General features: G+C 34.2%; 2 protein-coding genes across 4 annotated transcripts in view; one reads left to right on the top strand and one right to left on the bottom strand.

Annotated features, from left to right (window-relative positions):
• The window catches only part of LOC107667257 (amyloid beta A4 precursor protein-binding family A member 1-like), an 18791-nt gene extending 6322 nt beyond the window's left edge, over window positions 1–12469 (top strand). Inside the window, exons 3-13 of the mRNA XM_016458878.1 lie at window positions 889–990; window positions 1103–1142; window positions 4147–4292; window positions 4786–4818; window positions 5042–5137; window positions 6706–6909; window positions 7001–7180; window positions 8646–8858; window positions 9168–9287; window positions 9371–9511; window positions 12023–12469. Of these exons, the coding sequence (XP_016314364.1) occupies window positions 889–990; window positions 1103–1142; window positions 4147–4292; window positions 4786–4818; window positions 5042–5137; window positions 6706–6909; window positions 7001–7180; window positions 8646–8858; window positions 9168–9287; window positions 9371–9511; window positions 12023–12094 (1347 nt within the window). The 3' untranslated portion in view covers window positions 12095–12469. The remainder of the gene's footprint in view (window positions 1–888; window positions 991–1102; window positions 1143–4146; window positions 4293–4785; window positions 4819–5041; window positions 5138–6705; window positions 6910–7000; window positions 7181–8645; window positions 8859–9167; window positions 9288–9370; window positions 9512–12022) is intronic.
• The window catches only part of LOC107667254 (tight junction protein ZO-2-like), a 39875-nt gene continuing 35146 nt past the window's right edge, over window positions 11788–16516 (bottom strand). For all 3 annotated transcript variants that reach the window (XM_016458875.1, XM_016458873.1, XM_016458874.1), the window contains 3 exons: window positions 14365–14466; window positions 14116–14298; window positions 11788–11965 (listed from right to left, as the gene is read on the bottom strand). In XM_016458875.1, coding sequence (XP_016314361.1) covers window positions 11825–11965; window positions 14116–14298; window positions 14365–14466 — 426 coding nt within the window. In that variant the 3' untranslated portion in view covers window positions 11788–11824. The remainder of the gene's footprint in view (window positions 11966–14115; window positions 14299–14364; window positions 14467–16516) is intronic.

Genomic DNA, 16516 nt, shown 5'->3' with positions numbered 1-16516 from the left:
GGGCCTCAAGTGTAAATAACTAAACAAAACAGTGCATATATATATATATATATATATTATTAGTGCTGTCAAAATTAATCGCATCCAAAATGTTTTTGTTTACATAATATATGTATGTGTGCTGTGCATATTTATTATGTATATATAAACACACACACATACAGTATACATTTTGGAAATATTTACATGCATATACATTTATATATTTATTTTCTTATATTTTATATTATATATAAATATATTTAATATATAAACATAACATATTTTTCTTAAATATGTACATTTGTTTGTTTGTATTTATATATACGTAATAAATATACACAGATCACACACATATTATGTAAACAAAAACTTATTTTGGATGCGATTAATCTTTTGACCGCACTAATATTTAATATATAAACAGCCTATTTTTCTTAAATATATACATGCATGTGTTTGTATTTATATATACATAATAAATAAACACAGTACACACTCATATATTATGTAAACAAAAACTTTTATTTTGGATGCGATTAATCGCGGTTCGACAGCACTAGTAAAAAATATTTCAGCTACTAGAAATGAGTGAAATTGCTATAATTTTTAAAATCATACACTTAACCTTATTCATATCTTTATACACTAATCATGAATGACAGGAAAAGTCACTGAATTTATTTAGTCAACATAAGGTGTACAGTAGGAACAGAAACCATGGAATATATGATTTTAGATATAATTTGATATTTGCAATTTATAATTTCTACTGTAAATTAGATAAAACGTCAACTTATCAAGTGATTCAAATCATGCATTTACACTGAAATTTTTAAGAAGAACAAGTGTGGTGAAAATGCAGCATTTAATATTGTTTACTAGCAGCGGTTGCCTTCATTTTTACAGGCTCGAATTCAAGATGCTGAACTTCCTTTGGGAGCAGAATCCTCTGGAGTTCATCTTCAGGACCAGGATGTAGACGTCAGTCCCAGCGTGCCGAGTGAAGAGGTGAATTATCATATTTGACTGCAGTTGACATATTTATGATGTAATCTTTATCCCTATTTTTTTTTTACAGTTTTACTGTGAATTGTAGTAATACTGTGTTTTTGGTTTGCAGACTAGGAAGAATTTGGCCTCTTTCCCTGCATATGTTGAAGGTACTGGTCAAATAATTAATTATCCTACGTAAACTTGTAACATTGTAAGCCATCTTTACATCTATACAAATATATTTAGATTTCAGTTCCATGTAAATCTCACATTCTCACAATGCTTGTCAAAAATATGCCCAGGTATATTATTTATAAATATTAATACCCTAGTGAAAAATAAATATACTAAAATGTATTTGAAATACATTTGTTTCATGCTAAGTACACTACAAATACATTTACATATTTTTTGTGCTTAATAAAAATAACCTGCAGTTGTACTTTTAGTATATTAAACTGGTTTACTTAAAGTCTACTAAATTGGAACAACTAATTTTGTACCTAATATATTTTAATTGTGCGGAAGTAGTGCTGAAGTCCAACTATAGAAATACTGAAGTATATTTGTGCTACAGTGGAGCTATTGCAAGTGTACTTCAGATTTACTTTAAATATCTTGCATTTAAAGACTGAAGATCATACAGTTCTCATCAATAGTGACATTAATATTAAGAAATGTGCATTGTGCACAAGTAGTACTCCAAATAAACTTTAATTATAATTTTTACATCAGTAAGTCTCGAGCGATACAGTATGTCAGTAAATATGTTAATAGATTTGAACTCTACTTAGTATGAAATAAATGTATTTTAAATCTATTACTTTTTTACTAGGGAAAGTTATGAATAAAAATATTTGAATTATTATTTTATATACTGTTTAAAAAGTTGTTTTATATTATATCTGAATATATGCAAACATTGTTGTTTTTAGGACTATTATGATTCATAAGTATTCATAAGTAATTTATTCCTTATTATTATGATTCATAAGGAATTTATTATCCTGAATAATCTTGTAAGATTGTAATCTATCTTCACAACTATATTTAAATGTATTTAAGGTTATAATAACTATGCAAATGTGTACATTTGTGTCACAAAGCCTGGCAAAAATATGTCCAGGTTATATTTTACCTCAAAATGAAATACAAATGAATACATATTATTTTAAATACTATTTTAAATATTATTTGCATACTATAAATAGAATTTTAAACTGATAAATATTTATTTTATATATAAGTATTGTTTTTTTATATACATAATATTATATTTTATAACTTAGTATGTGCATGTATATGATACATTTTCACGACCAGCACATTTTCCCTTGGATTCTCATTGCCATTATTCAAAAATGAATAAATAAATAAATATATAAGTATTCTTTCAATGCTAAAAAGAATTGAAACACAATATATTTGTTGTTTTGCCTTTTTTCTGATTAAAAAAACCCTGAAAATATTATACTGATACCAGAACTGAGATTTTGAGAATTACAAACACATTCAGAGGGCTTCACTGATTTGAAACCTAAAAATAATGCTCAATAACAGGTTTAATGTTCTGCTATATTTATGGTCTGCTTGTGTCCTCAGTTCCTGGCCCGTGTGACCCTGAGGACTTGATTGACGGCATCATATTTGCTGCAAACTACCTGGGTTCCACTCAGCTGCTGTCAGAGAGGACGCCCACGAAGAGCGCCCGCATGCATTCCCTGCATATGTTGAAGGTACTGGTCAAATAATTAATTATCCTACGTAAACTTGTAACATTGTAAGCCATCTTTACATCTATACAAATATATTTAGATTTCAGTTCCATGTAAATCTCACATTCTCACAATGCTTGTCAAAAATATGCCCAGGTATATTATTTATAAATATTAATACCCTAGTGAAAAATAAATATACTAAAATGTATTTGAAATACATTTGTTTCATGCTAAGTACACTACAAATACATTTACATATTTTTTGTGCTTAATAAAAATAACCTGCAGTTGTACTTTTAGTATATTAAACTGGTTTACTTAAAGTCTACTAAATTGGAACAACTAATTTTGTACCTAATATATTTTAATTGTGCGGAAGTAGTGCTGAAGTCCAACTATAGAAATACTGAAGTATATTTGTGCTACAGTGGAGCTATTGCAAGTGTACTTCAGATTTACTTTAAATATCTTGCATTTAAAGACTGAAGATCATACAGTTCTCATCAATAGTGACATTAATATTAAGAAATGTGCATTGTGCACAAGTAGTACTCCAAATGAACTTTAATTATAATTTTTACATCAGTAAGTCTCGAGCGATACAGTATGTCAGTAAATATGTTAATAGATTTGAACTCTACTTAGTATGAAATAAATGTATTTTAAATCTATTACTTTTTTACTAGGGAAAGTTATGAATAAAAATATTTGAATTATTATTTTATATACTGTTTAAAAAGTTGTTTTATATTATATCTGAATATATGCAAACATTGTTGTTTTTAGGACTATTATGATTCATAAGTATTCATAAGTAATTTATTCCTTATTATTATGATTCATAAGGAATTTATTATCCTGAATAATCTTGTAAGATTGTAATCTATCTTCACAACTATATTTAAATGTATTTAAGGTTATAATAACTATGCAAATGTGTACATTTGTGTCACAAAGCCTGGCAAAAATATGTCCAGGTTATATTTTACCTCAAAATGAAATACAAATGAATACATATTATTTTAAATACTATTTTAAATATTATTTGCATACTATAAATAGAATTTTAAACTGATAAATATTTATTTTATATATAAGTATTGTTTTTTTATATACATAATATTATATTTTATAACTTAGTATGTGCATGTATATGATACATTTTCACGACCAGCACATTTTCCCTTGGATTCTCATTGCCATTATTCAAAAATGAATAAATAAATAAATATATAAGTATTCTTTCAATGCTAAAAAGAATTGAAACACAATATATTTGTTGTTTTGCCTTTTTTCTGATTAAAAAAACCCTGAAAATATTATACTGATACCAGAACTGAGATTTTGAGAATTACAAACACATTCAGAGGGCTTCACTGATTTGAAACCTAAAAATAATGCTCAATAACAGGTTTAATGTTCTGCTATATTTATGGTCTGCTTGTGTCCTCAGTTCCTGGCCCGTGTGACCCTGAGGACTTGATTGACGGCATCATATTTGCTGCAAACTACCTGGGTTCCACTCAGCTGCTGTCAGAGAGGACGCCCACGAAGAGCGCCCGCATGCAGCAGGCCCAGGAGGCCATGAGCCGCGTCCGGGTGAGCAGCACACCCGTATACAGAGAGCAGGAACGTCCCTGACGGATCCCTGTCTGCTGTGATTTTACAGCGTGCTCAAACATGTACACACCAACACCTCACTCAGTCAGTAACATCATGATTCATCTAAGGTTATGTGAGGTTATGGGTGGAAAAACATGTCACAAACATCTCTGGATATCTAGGATTCATGTGCTAACAAACAAATCTGAGTGACTGTTAGTTGATTGTGAGAGTCAGCTTTTGTCTCTGGGGCTGCTGATGTCATTCTGATCACAGCCCAAATTTTGATAGTGTTTCCCACAAAGCTTCAGCCTATCACTATACCAGCATCCCACCCTCCCCTTCAGCCAAATGATCCTGTTTTATTTCATCTGGGCGTATCCTTCATCTCCAAACCAATCGCGCTGCGTCTGAGACGCCCACCATGCCCTTTTATGTTTGTAGGCTTTAGTTGACCGTTCTCTGTTTTTATTTGTCCCTTGTCGAGCAGACAGCCCAGACACAGGCCAAAATCAGAAATAAGGTATGCTATTTGTTCCTGTATTCATGCGGGTCTTAAGTAAGTTTGGTATTTGCAGTATTATGTATTTTTTGCTGTTCTTTTTCTTTTGACAGGCATTTTAATGATTACAAGTAGCAAGGGATTCAAATCTAACAGCATCTCTTCTATGGGAGACTAGTGTATATGCTAGTACAGGAAGTGATGTGCTATTTTAAGAGTAATAACTGTGTGTCTTCCTCTACAGTATCAGCAGGGCACTGAGAGTGGGCCGCCGGCCAGCACAGAAGTGGACCTCTTTATATCGACGCAGAGGATCAAAGTGCTCAGCGCTTACACACAGGTGCTCAACACTCTTTGAATCACTTTCATGCTCGTCTCACTTTGAATTTGCTGTTGAACAGCTTCAGATGTCTTGTGCTGGACAGGCTTGTCACTGTAGATGCAGAACTGCCCACTTCGCCAGTCTGACCGACATCATGTAAAGCGACTCACTACTGCATGTTTCTTACATTTCAATTTTCATTTAAAGATTTCTGAACAAAAATCTATTTTTAATAACTGTGTGTCTTCCTCTACAGTATCAGCAGGGCACTGAGAGTGGGCCGCCGGCCAGCACAGAAGTGGACCTCTTTATATCGACGCAGAGGATCAAAGTGCTCAGCGCTTACACACAGGTGCTCAACACTCTTTGAATCACTTTCATGCTCGTCTCACTTTGAATTTGCTGTTGAACAGCTTCAGATGTCTTGTGCCGGACAGGCTTGTCACTGTAGATGCAGAACTGCCCACTTCGACAGTCTGACCGACATCATGTAAAGCGACTCACTACTGCATGTTTCTTACATTTCAATTTTCATTTCAAGATTTCTGAACAAAAATCTATTTTTATATTTTTATTGGAGAATGAAGTCAAAAATGTTGGGGTGATACCAATGTCCTGATATCATAATGAAGAAAATTTGATAGAAAGAATAAAATTCATTGTTTGAAATACTATTTAAAATATGATATAAGTATTTTGTATTGTAGCTTAAGATACACACATGTTTTTTGATTATTATACAGTATGTATGTATATGTATGTGTGTGTGTGTGTGTATATATATATATATATATATATATGAAGAGTTTATTTGCAAAAATAGATAACTCAGTTTTTTTAAATTTGCAAAAATCTTGTTTTATATTATGTTGTCATGTTGTGTTGTCATTGTGTTAGTTACCTGTATTTGCTTTGTTATTTTTAAATTTTTAAGTTATCTGTTTTTGCAAATGAACTCTTCATATTTTATATATATATATATATAACATGCCAATATTTTGACATTTTCATTGGAGAATTAAGTTAAGAATGTCAGGGTGATACAAATGTCCTGATATCATAATGAAGAAATTTGATTAAAAGAATGAAAAGAAAAAATGAGTAGTTTGTAAGATTAGTAATCTTTTATTCTTATTTATAAAACCAAACACTGCTTCACTGCTTAGAGACTGCCAAGTCATGTGATGCAACAAAAATGCAGAAAAAAACAGGAAGTGATGTCATAGAGAGGGACTTCTGCAGACCCTCATCATGAATGAGTGTCGACATCAATAATTCTCTAAAATATCACATATCTTTACCTTTTCATGACAAGGCAAGGTTTGTTCAGGTTGTGAAATGTCATGTGATGCAACTGGCCAAAATGATCATTTTCATGATATTCGTAAAAAAAAAATAAAAAAATACTTGTTACATTTAAAAATGTAATTAAAAACAATTTTTAAAAAATGATTGACATTTTTCAAAACCATATGAAGCCAGGATGAATACTGAATTACTATATGTAATTATAGGAGAAACACCCAAATCATTCGATTAAATGATTGGCACTTAAAAAACCAAACTGACCGTCTTTATCTTGGCAGGACACCATGATGGACGATCCGCTGAGGACCATCTCGTACATCGCTGACATCGGGAACATGGTTGTGCTGATGGCTCGCAGGAAGATGATTCGCTCTCAGAGCGCACAGGAGAACCTAGACGCCGCAGAGACGCAGCACACAAACCCAGCGCGGGACGACTGCCGCCAGTACAAGATGATCTGCCACGTGTTTGAGTCAGAAGATGTACGCGTATGAACTCTTACACCATGCACTTCATGCAAGAATGCAAATTCTTGATGTTTCCTGTATTTCCTTCGTTGTTTCTCTCTGCCAGGCTCAGCTGATTGCTCAGTCCATCGGTCAGGCCTTCAGCGTTGCGTATCAGGAGTTTCTGAGAGCCAATGGCATCGATCCAGAGGACCTGAGCCAGAGAGAGTACAGCGACCTGCTCAACACTCAGGACATGTACAACGACGACCTCATTCACTTCTCCAAGTCTGAAAACTGCAGAGATGTAAGTTAACCAGTTGCCATAAAGTGACTATAGCTGAGTAATTCAATTCCTTTTTTCCATTTTTTTTCTGGGTTTTCCAATGGCTAAATCTTTATTCCCAAAAAGACTATTATGCCAGTTTTAAATATGCGTGTACAGCCCTGCAAAGTAGCAACAGTTAAAGTATTTATTTGTTGCTAAGCCAAACTAAACTAAAATGTTTCAACCCTGTTTGAAGATCATATGCATTGAAATTTGAAGTTTGAAATTTCTGTACTTAAAGATTAGATTTCCATTTGCAAATTTCGCGCAATGACAAACGTTCAGTTCGTTCTAAAATGGCTAAGATAGGAAATATCACACTACAGAATTACTAAACAGGGCAAATTAGCGTTAGAGCGCAATTTCATAAGCGCCGATGGGAGGGGAAAATTCTGCATGTGATTTACTAACAATGCACACATTAAAGAACACAGACGCAACCAGATCATTTCCATAATGACCAACGCAATCTACCAAGAGCAGCGCAAATGACCTCCTGCTTTAAGACATGCTTTTTTTGCCATTAAATAATGCCGCAAATACCAGTAATTTGACGAGCTTTAAATCTTAGTAAATCGCATTGCATGATTCGTTTAAATACTCTCCTCCCATAAATTGTGTGCTGAAAGGGAAACAAATGCATATTCAAAAAGGTCAGGCACAAAAATAACTGTGTCCACGCCTTTTCAGCACTAATTCATCACTGCGTGTCTTTAGTAAATCCTGACAGTACTATTTTAACGCCAAAAGATGGTTTGCGCTGGTGCAAGCTGTTAGTAAATCTGTTCCTACATATTACTCAGTCAAAATGTTTCCCAAGGAAAAAAAAATCAGTATATATTTTTTGTTCATAAATCAGAATTGAAATAAGAAATTAAGCTTTGGAAAATGTAAAGCCCAATTTAAGCATAATAAGAGAAAAACACTCATTGAAGCATGGTAAAAAAGTCACCGTTTCAAATATGATCCCAGGAATATCAAACCATTATTTTTTTAAGGTGGAAATGTGTATGGCACAACAGAAGCAAAAACACATTCTACATTTTCCCATAATATGCATAACATTTTTAGATGTAAAAAAAATGCATTTATAGATTTTATTTTAATTTTGACAAAAACAAAACGTAGGTAGAATTAGACTTTTTGCAGTGGTAACCATGCTGCAAATTGGCAGATTTGGTAAAGACAAACAAACATTTTAAAATAAAAGGATTGGATTACATTAAAATGAATTTTGCCATGCACACTAACAGCATTAAAACTATTATTTAGTAAATAATTAGTTAATTATTTAAGCTTTTACCTGTAATTATATAAAGAGTCATTGGGACACAAATGGCTTGATCATCTTCTATACATTCTTCAGCAGCCATAGGACTTTCACTAAATAAAGTCACTGCTGGAGTATGTTCAGTGAGCAGTATTTGAGGTGTGTTTGTGTCAGGTGTACATCGAGAAGCAGAAAGGGGAGATTCTGGGTGTGGTAATCGTGGAGTCCGGCTGGGGCTCCATCCTCCCCACGGTCATCATTGCCAGCCTGATGCACGGTGGACCCGCGGCCAAGTCTGGAAGACTGAACATCGGCGATCAGATCATGACCGTCAACGGCACCAGTCTGGTGGGCCTGCCGCTCTCCACGTGCCAGAGCATCATTAAAGTAGGACTTTCTTTTACTGTCGTTTACATTTCTGATCTTTTATTACATCTGCAAGCATTGTAGCCTTTAGCTTAAGCTTTAGCCATTTCAACATGATTCCAGAGGAGTTTGATATTGCCATCCGAATCAGTACTCTAATAATCATAAAAATACATAGCACACACAAATGTTGTGTAAAATAATCACATTTTTAATAAGTTGAACTTAAATTGACTGTATTCTGCTATCTTGGATAGATTTTTGTCATTTACAGTAGGTCAGTGTGTATTCTGGGATTGATTTTTTCCACAAATGCTGTTGTGTGTTCAGGGGCTCAAGGCTCAATCCAGGATCAAGATGAACATCGTCAGGTGTCCTCCGGTGACCATGGTGCTCATTCGCAGACCAGACCTGCGCTATCAGCTGGGTTTCAGTGTGCAGAATGGCATTGTGGGTGTTCACAGTAAAACATGAGAAGTGTGTGATGTTTTACTGCAGCAGCTGCTGCCTGACAGAGCTTGTGTTTTGTTCAGATCTGCAGTCTGATGCGAGGGGGGATCGCCGAGAGAGGAGGCGTCCGCGTCGGCCATCGCATCATCGAGATCAGCGGTCAGAGCGTGGTGGCCACAGCTCACGAGAAGATCGTTCACATCCTGTCAAACGCTGTGGGAGAGGTAAACCACCGCCTCGGCTCGTTTGGAGAATCACTTCAGTCACACGATTAAATCAGAAATTGGTTCAATTAAATAAATCAGATGAAAACATTATTGAAGGGATAGTTCACACAAAATGAAAATTCTGTCATTAATTACTCACCCTCGTGTCGTTCCAAACCCGTAAGAGCTTCGTTCATCTTCGGAACACAAATTAAGATATTTTTGATGAATTCTGAGAGCTCTCTGACGCCCCCCTATAGACAGCAAGGTCAGTACCACGATCAAGGTCCAGAAACATAGCAAGGAGATCGGTAAAATAATCCTTGTGACATCAGGGGTTCAGCCGTAATTTTACGAAGCTACGAGAATACTTTTTGTGCGAAAAAAAGAAAATAAAAATAACGACTTTATTCAACAATTTGTCTTACTTCGCGTCACCCTGGCGCCATTTTTGAGAGTATCCACTGAACGTAAACAACGTATGCTGTTCTGTGTCAGCTGCATCACGCGGATACGTTGTTTACGTTCAGATCAAAGCGCAAGTACAACGTAGAAAACGTATCCGCGTGGCGCACAAAAAGTATTCTCGTAGCTTCGTAAAATTACGGTTGAACCCCTGATGTCACATGGATTATTTTTACCGATCTCCTTGCTATGTTTCTGCTCTTATGGGTTTTGAATTTTCATTTTTGGGTGAACTATCCCTTTAATATCAGTCATAATTCAGTAGTCTAATTCAGAAGTCTGAAGTCTTGCAAAATTAAGGAAATATTTTACTATTTCTAAAAATGATTGAAGTAAAAATAGTCAAATGCTGCTTCTTATTACTGTTTTTAAGTCAGATTTATAAATTACATTTTTTTTTTTGTTTTATTAGATTTGACAAATGTACGTTTTCAAGTTTGAGATCATGATTTTATTAAATCTGATTTTGGATAGTTTCAACTCTAAATTCTGATTGGATGAGCCACGATGAACACATATCTGTGACTCATACTCCTTATAAATGTGCATGTTGTATATACAGTTTAGTTGCTATTTTGCTTGGCAACTGTAAATTGCTGATGAACACATATGGCAGAGACTTTATTCTGATTATTAATACATTTCAAAATATATGCCATATTGGTTGGCTTTCATCATATTGCTATTACTGCCATTTTATAACAACAGTGCATCACCTGAGGCTGTACGTTATAGTGATTTTACCACAGACAACATGCATTATATAATTTAAAAATATATTTTTGCTTTATTGAGAAAATTGATGCACTTCATTGAAATACAATTTTAGTTTTTATTAGTATTTTGAATAATTTATATTAGTATATTTTCCATTTTAATTATAAAGTTTTAGTAATTTTGTGGAATTTATGTCATTTTTAGTAGTTTTAAAAAAATGTCTATAGCTTTTATTCATTTTAAAATTTGAAATGTTTCAAAGATAAAATAAAATAAGTTTTTTAGATGTTATTTAATTTGTTAAAATGCATTTTATTTCCAGTAACTATATATATATATATATATATATATATATGGTTTTAGGCGTTAACACATCAACAATGTACAGAAACAGAAAAGTTTTTCCTTTGGGTTTTTTTTTAGAAGAGTTTCGTGTACAAACGACAGTGTTGTCAAAATGATCTCTTTCATACAGATCTGTGAAAACAACTAAAAAAGCTGTATTATTCATGCCAGGCCAGTAGCTGGCAACGTCACTTTGTACAGAAACAACACGCATCTGTGCGCAAACCTATAGACTGAACATGTAATACATACACGCATGACGTCAACATTTTCACAAATTTGTGTTTTTTCTAGTTCACACGGAGGTGATATCAGTATTGTTTTCAAAAACGTGCACTTTGAAACCTGTTTTAAAAAGTTTGCGTTTTCAAGCCCCCAAAACACCATTGTCGTGTAAATGAATGGCCAAAACGCATAAACAGTTTTCCGTTTTAAATAAATAAAAATGGTGTTGTGTAAACGCAGCCTTAGTTTACTATAATAACACGGCTGTTTACAGCTTTGAAGTTAGCATGGTGCTAAGCTAATGGCTCAGTACTCCAATAATCATAAAAATACAGCACATGAATGGATATCCAGTAAAGGTGAATACTGTAATATGTTGTTTTTGTCTTATAACTATAGTTTTTATATTTTACACCAAATCACGCCTCTTTATTGACTTTTTTGTTTTAAATTAAAATCAGCAGTGAAATCTATGCTTTTTTCATGTTCTTCATTTTGTTTATTCCGAATATCTCACTACTTTTCTTGTGATTTGGGGGTGAAATATGACACTTCAGGACAGTGTTTGTGATGTTCCTGCTACGAGACACACAGTAGCTGGTGTGTATTGTGTGAATGAGATGAGGCACAAACCCGCGCTCGTTCCGCCTCCTGCAGCTCCAGCATCCTTTTGGCCCGGGCCAGGTGGTCCATTTGCTCGAAGGCCTTCACCTTTCCCCACAGCACATGAATGGATATCCAGTAAAGGTGAATACTGTAATATGTTGTTTTTGTCAGATCCATATGAAGACTATGCCTGCAGCCATGTACCGCCTGCTCACGGCCCAGGAACAACCCGTCTACATCTGACACTCTGCAGGGCTACAACACCATCCCCTCAGCATGAGCTGATCCAGAGTTACTACTTATTGGAAGATTAATATAACTGTTTACAGATTTATTTAACTGGATGTATGTATTTATTTATTATTCCATTAGTGCACCATGTGACCTGCCTTAATCTCTCTGGTCTGACGGATCTCTGAAGGCCTGGCATTAGAAGCAAAGAGAAGTGAATGCAGATCGATCATGTGCTCGACACACGACTGAACCTAAACTATCACAGAGATCACTGAGCACAGGAACACAGGAACATTGGAATCTAGCTGTTATTGACACAGATCTGATGTATGAGCTGTAATCTTCTCATCAAGCAACTCAAAGTAAAGGAATCAATTAACTAAATATTTAAGTTGCTTTGTTTTCATTAAAGATGTGCATTTTCTATAGTTCACATTTATATCATATGTGTTTTCTATGTGGTTGATAGGTGGTTACTTTTTCACCAAAGATTAGTCTGACTTTACTTTTATTTATTTTCTGGTTAATTGTTTAATAAATAACAGCAGCATTCATGAGTAGAGTAACTTATGTAACGTAGTAAACTAGTAGAATTTTAAACAATTGGACATTTCAAAAAGCTGAAAAATGTGCTGCAGTTTAGTCTCTTATGCTCAGAAAACCAACATCTATTTAATTAAAAATACAATAAAATGTGTAAATATTATTACAATTTCAAGTAACTGTTTTCTATGTGAATGTATTCTAAAATGAAATTGATTTCTGTGATCAAAGATGAATTTTCAGCATCACTTCAATCTTCAGTGTCACATGATCCTCCAGAAATCATTCTAATCATTCCCATATTTATGATTAATGTTTATTACATTTGTGCTGCTTAAAATTTATGTAGAAATCGTGAGAATTAAAAAGAAATACAAATAATGTCTTTAATATTCGATCAATTTAATGCACCATTGCTAAATAAAAAGCATTATTTAAAAAGAAAATTGCACAGTAGCACAAATTTGCAACCATTTAGATTGCAGAGCTTTTGTACGTAAATATAATAGCACAATTAATGTTAATTACTGTAAATAATAAAAAAATATTTTAAAAATTCAGAATCTGTTAAATTCTGCCCTATATATGGTTTGGGTTTTTAATAGCAATAGTGAAGAAAGCATGAACAACGACAAGCAAAGTAGCAACATTAAAAGTCAGGTTTATTTATTTGTCTTTAAAATGTAAAAATCCCACAACTCTGTTTTATTAGTGGTTAAACCCAAAGCACTGATCACAGACACACACCAATAGTGTGAACATTACACATGATCTCAGAGAATCAACATAAAAAAAGCCCGTTTTTAACAATTATATCATAGTAGTATATGCAGCAAGCATTTGCTAAGCATAAGTCAATACATGATTGATCGATGACATTAAGGCACTTCAGCAAATATGTTGGAAAATAACATTTAACCCACTTTCACTTTGGTTTATGTAGTGTAAATGAGGAGAGTGTAACGTGAACTCCATCTAGTAGCTTTCAGCAGAAACAGATGCATGGCATTGTGGGAGAAATAAAAACTAAAGATGTACAAATAGTCTGAAAGAACAAAAAAACCCCCAAGAAATATACACTGAAATTTCATATAAAAACATTGCAGGTATAAAAAGATGCGGTTTTATAAATGGCGTGTTTATACTGCATGTGTGTTTGTGCTTTATCTGTGGTTCATGACAGTCCCTCTTACTCACACAGCTACTAGAAACACACTGATTTCGTTTATAATGACATGCACAGGAAACATCCCGACACAGACGGACGCGGTGAAGAGACTCGGCTTGTTCTGCTGTGAGTGTTTGTGGGACGCTGGGTGTTAGAGTTCAGTGTCGCTGTATTTCTGGGGATTGTAGTAGCCTCTGCGGGTTTGGTCGGCCAGCTGCCGGCGATACTCTTCATCATCATCATCATCATCATCATCGGCGGCGCGGTGGTGAGAGCGGCTCTCTGAATACAGCGCTTTAGAGGAGCTGTGGGACTCAGAGAAGGTGCGGCTGGCGGGGTCATTGAGAGGGTCGCCGGAGGTCGTGTCGTCTGCGGGGCCCGTCCTCGAGGTGAAACTGGGCTTCTGGGCTACCGGCGGTGGAAGAGGTCTGCTACTGACAGGAGCATCACTGCTGACTGTGCTGCTGGAGCGAGAGTCTGCAGGACGTGAAGCTGCCCGGACCTGCAGGAACAACAGTTACTGTCTGTGATGAGCTTCAGAAACACCTCAGGGGAGGAAAACACTGACCTTAGGGGGTTCAGGGACAAATGATGGAGGCGGGCTGGGGTCCCGCTGCACCTCTTTGCTCGCAGGCTTCTTTAAACGCTCATGAGGAACAGGAATGGGTCTCTGCGTGAAAGTGAAAAAAAGTGATAAACGTAGCATTAAGTCATTTAAAAATACATACAAAAAAAATTTATGCACACCTACAACAGACAAGTTTTCAGTTCCTGAATTAAAATGTACTTTGATATAACAACTCTTGAAAGGTTTAAGTAAAAGGTTTTTGACATTTTTTGTAGTATTATTATAATAATTATTATTACTATTATTATTTTTTATTTGATGTACACCAAGGCTGTATTTTATATAAAAGATATGAAATATTATTACAATTTAAAATACCTATTTTCAAATTTGTATATATTTTGAAATGTAATTTATTCCTTTATTTTTTTCAGCATCATTACTCCAGTCTTCAGAGTCACATGATCCTTCAGAAATCACTCTAATATGCTGATTTGCTGCTCAAGAAACATTGCTGATTATTATTAACATTGAAAATGGTTTTGCTGCTTAATATTTTAGTGGAAACTCAAGTGGATCAGCATTTATTTGAAACAGAAATCTTTTGTAACAAATGTCTTTATTTTAACGCATCCTTCCTGAATAAAATATTAATTTTATTTAAAAAAACCTAACTCTAATTTTTTTGACAGCAGTGCAAAGTAATCTTATTATCATTAAAAAAAAAAAAAAAAAAAAGGAGGACGAAAGAAACACGTTTCCTGCAAGTTCCGTTAGTGAGGTGTATACATATTATTAAACATAAAATTACATCACAGAATGGATCCTTGTAAAAACATTATGTTTTTATGACAGTCATTAAAAAAACTTCACACTATTCATAGTATATAAGAAGTCTTGCTAGCTGGAAAATAACTGTTTTTGCCTTGAAAAATGTTATAAACATTTTATGTACATTCACGTGTGTTTATTTTACTTCTAGAGTTATTAAATCAGGGCTTTTTTGAATGGCGCATACATTCAGTGTGACTAGACAAGAGTGTCTGATTTCTGGCAGATAGTTTAAAGATCATGTGTCAGACTGATGTTGAACATGACTGTGTTGAATATGCAGTTTCTCGAGTGTCCTGTGGGGAGCAGCGTGCTCAAACCAGGACCATGAACACTTTTCTTATCACTGATACTGGTATACGACAGTCAGTGATAATGATATCGATACTGAAAACAGGATGAGTGACCTTTACAGATGTTTATAATCAAATGTTTCCAGTTAGTTTATGGGTAGGGCTTAAAGGGGTCATATGATGCTTTTTTAAAGATCATTATTTTTGTTCTGCTGTGAGTGTTTGTGGGACGCTGGGTGTTAGAGTTCAGTGTCGCTGTATTTCTGGGGATTGTAGTAGCCTCTGCGGGTTTGGTCGGCCAGCTGCCGGCGATACTCTTCATCATCATCATCATCATCATCATCGGCGCGGTGGTGAGAGCGGCTCTCTGAATACAGCGCTTTAGAGGAGCTGTGGGACTCAGAGTTTGAGCTGGAGCTGAAGGGAACAGAGCCATTACTGATGGGACGGCCCATTCAACAAAACAGCACATCAACACTTTAGAGAATTAGTGAGCATAAAAGGCCCAAGAGCAAACTTACCCAATTGGTTGAGGCCTGTTTTGGTTTGGTTTTGGCTTGTGGGGAACTGCATAAATATCTGGATGTTTCTGAGATATTTCCAGCTGTTAAAAAAAAAAAAAAGTTTCAGTGATTTCAATATTCTGTTAATTTTCAATCACAAAAATAAATGTCCTGATTATTTTTCACCCTAAAAATGGAAAATAATTATATTTTACAATTTGAATATATTAGTATATTTATATATTATATAATTATATTCTAGTGTTAAAATATTTTACATTATTATAGTTTTGTTAATTGTTATTTACACAATCAAATTAAAGTTAATTATATATACAGTATATATGCATTTTTATAATTATAGTTTTTATATTTTATCCAAAATCAGCCCGTTTAGACAATTTTTTTTAAATTTTCAAATAAACAAATACATTTCAAATGAAATATATGCTTAACTGCCATGACAATAATAATAAAAAAAATATTAGTTTATTCAAAACACAAATATTTTTATATATACATATT

This window comes from Sinocyclocheilus anshuiensis, unplaced genomic scaffold, assembly GCF_001515605.1.
Source record: "Sinocyclocheilus anshuiensis isolate Anshui unplaced genomic scaffold, SAMN03320099.WGS_v1.1 scaffold952, whole genome shotgun sequence".
Lineage (NCBI taxonomy): Eukaryota > Metazoa > Chordata > Actinopteri > Cypriniformes > Cyprinidae > Sinocyclocheilus > Sinocyclocheilus anshuiensis.
The sequence above is the reverse complement of the archived record's forward strand: the minus strand, read 5'-3'. Positions and strand labels throughout refer to the sequence as shown.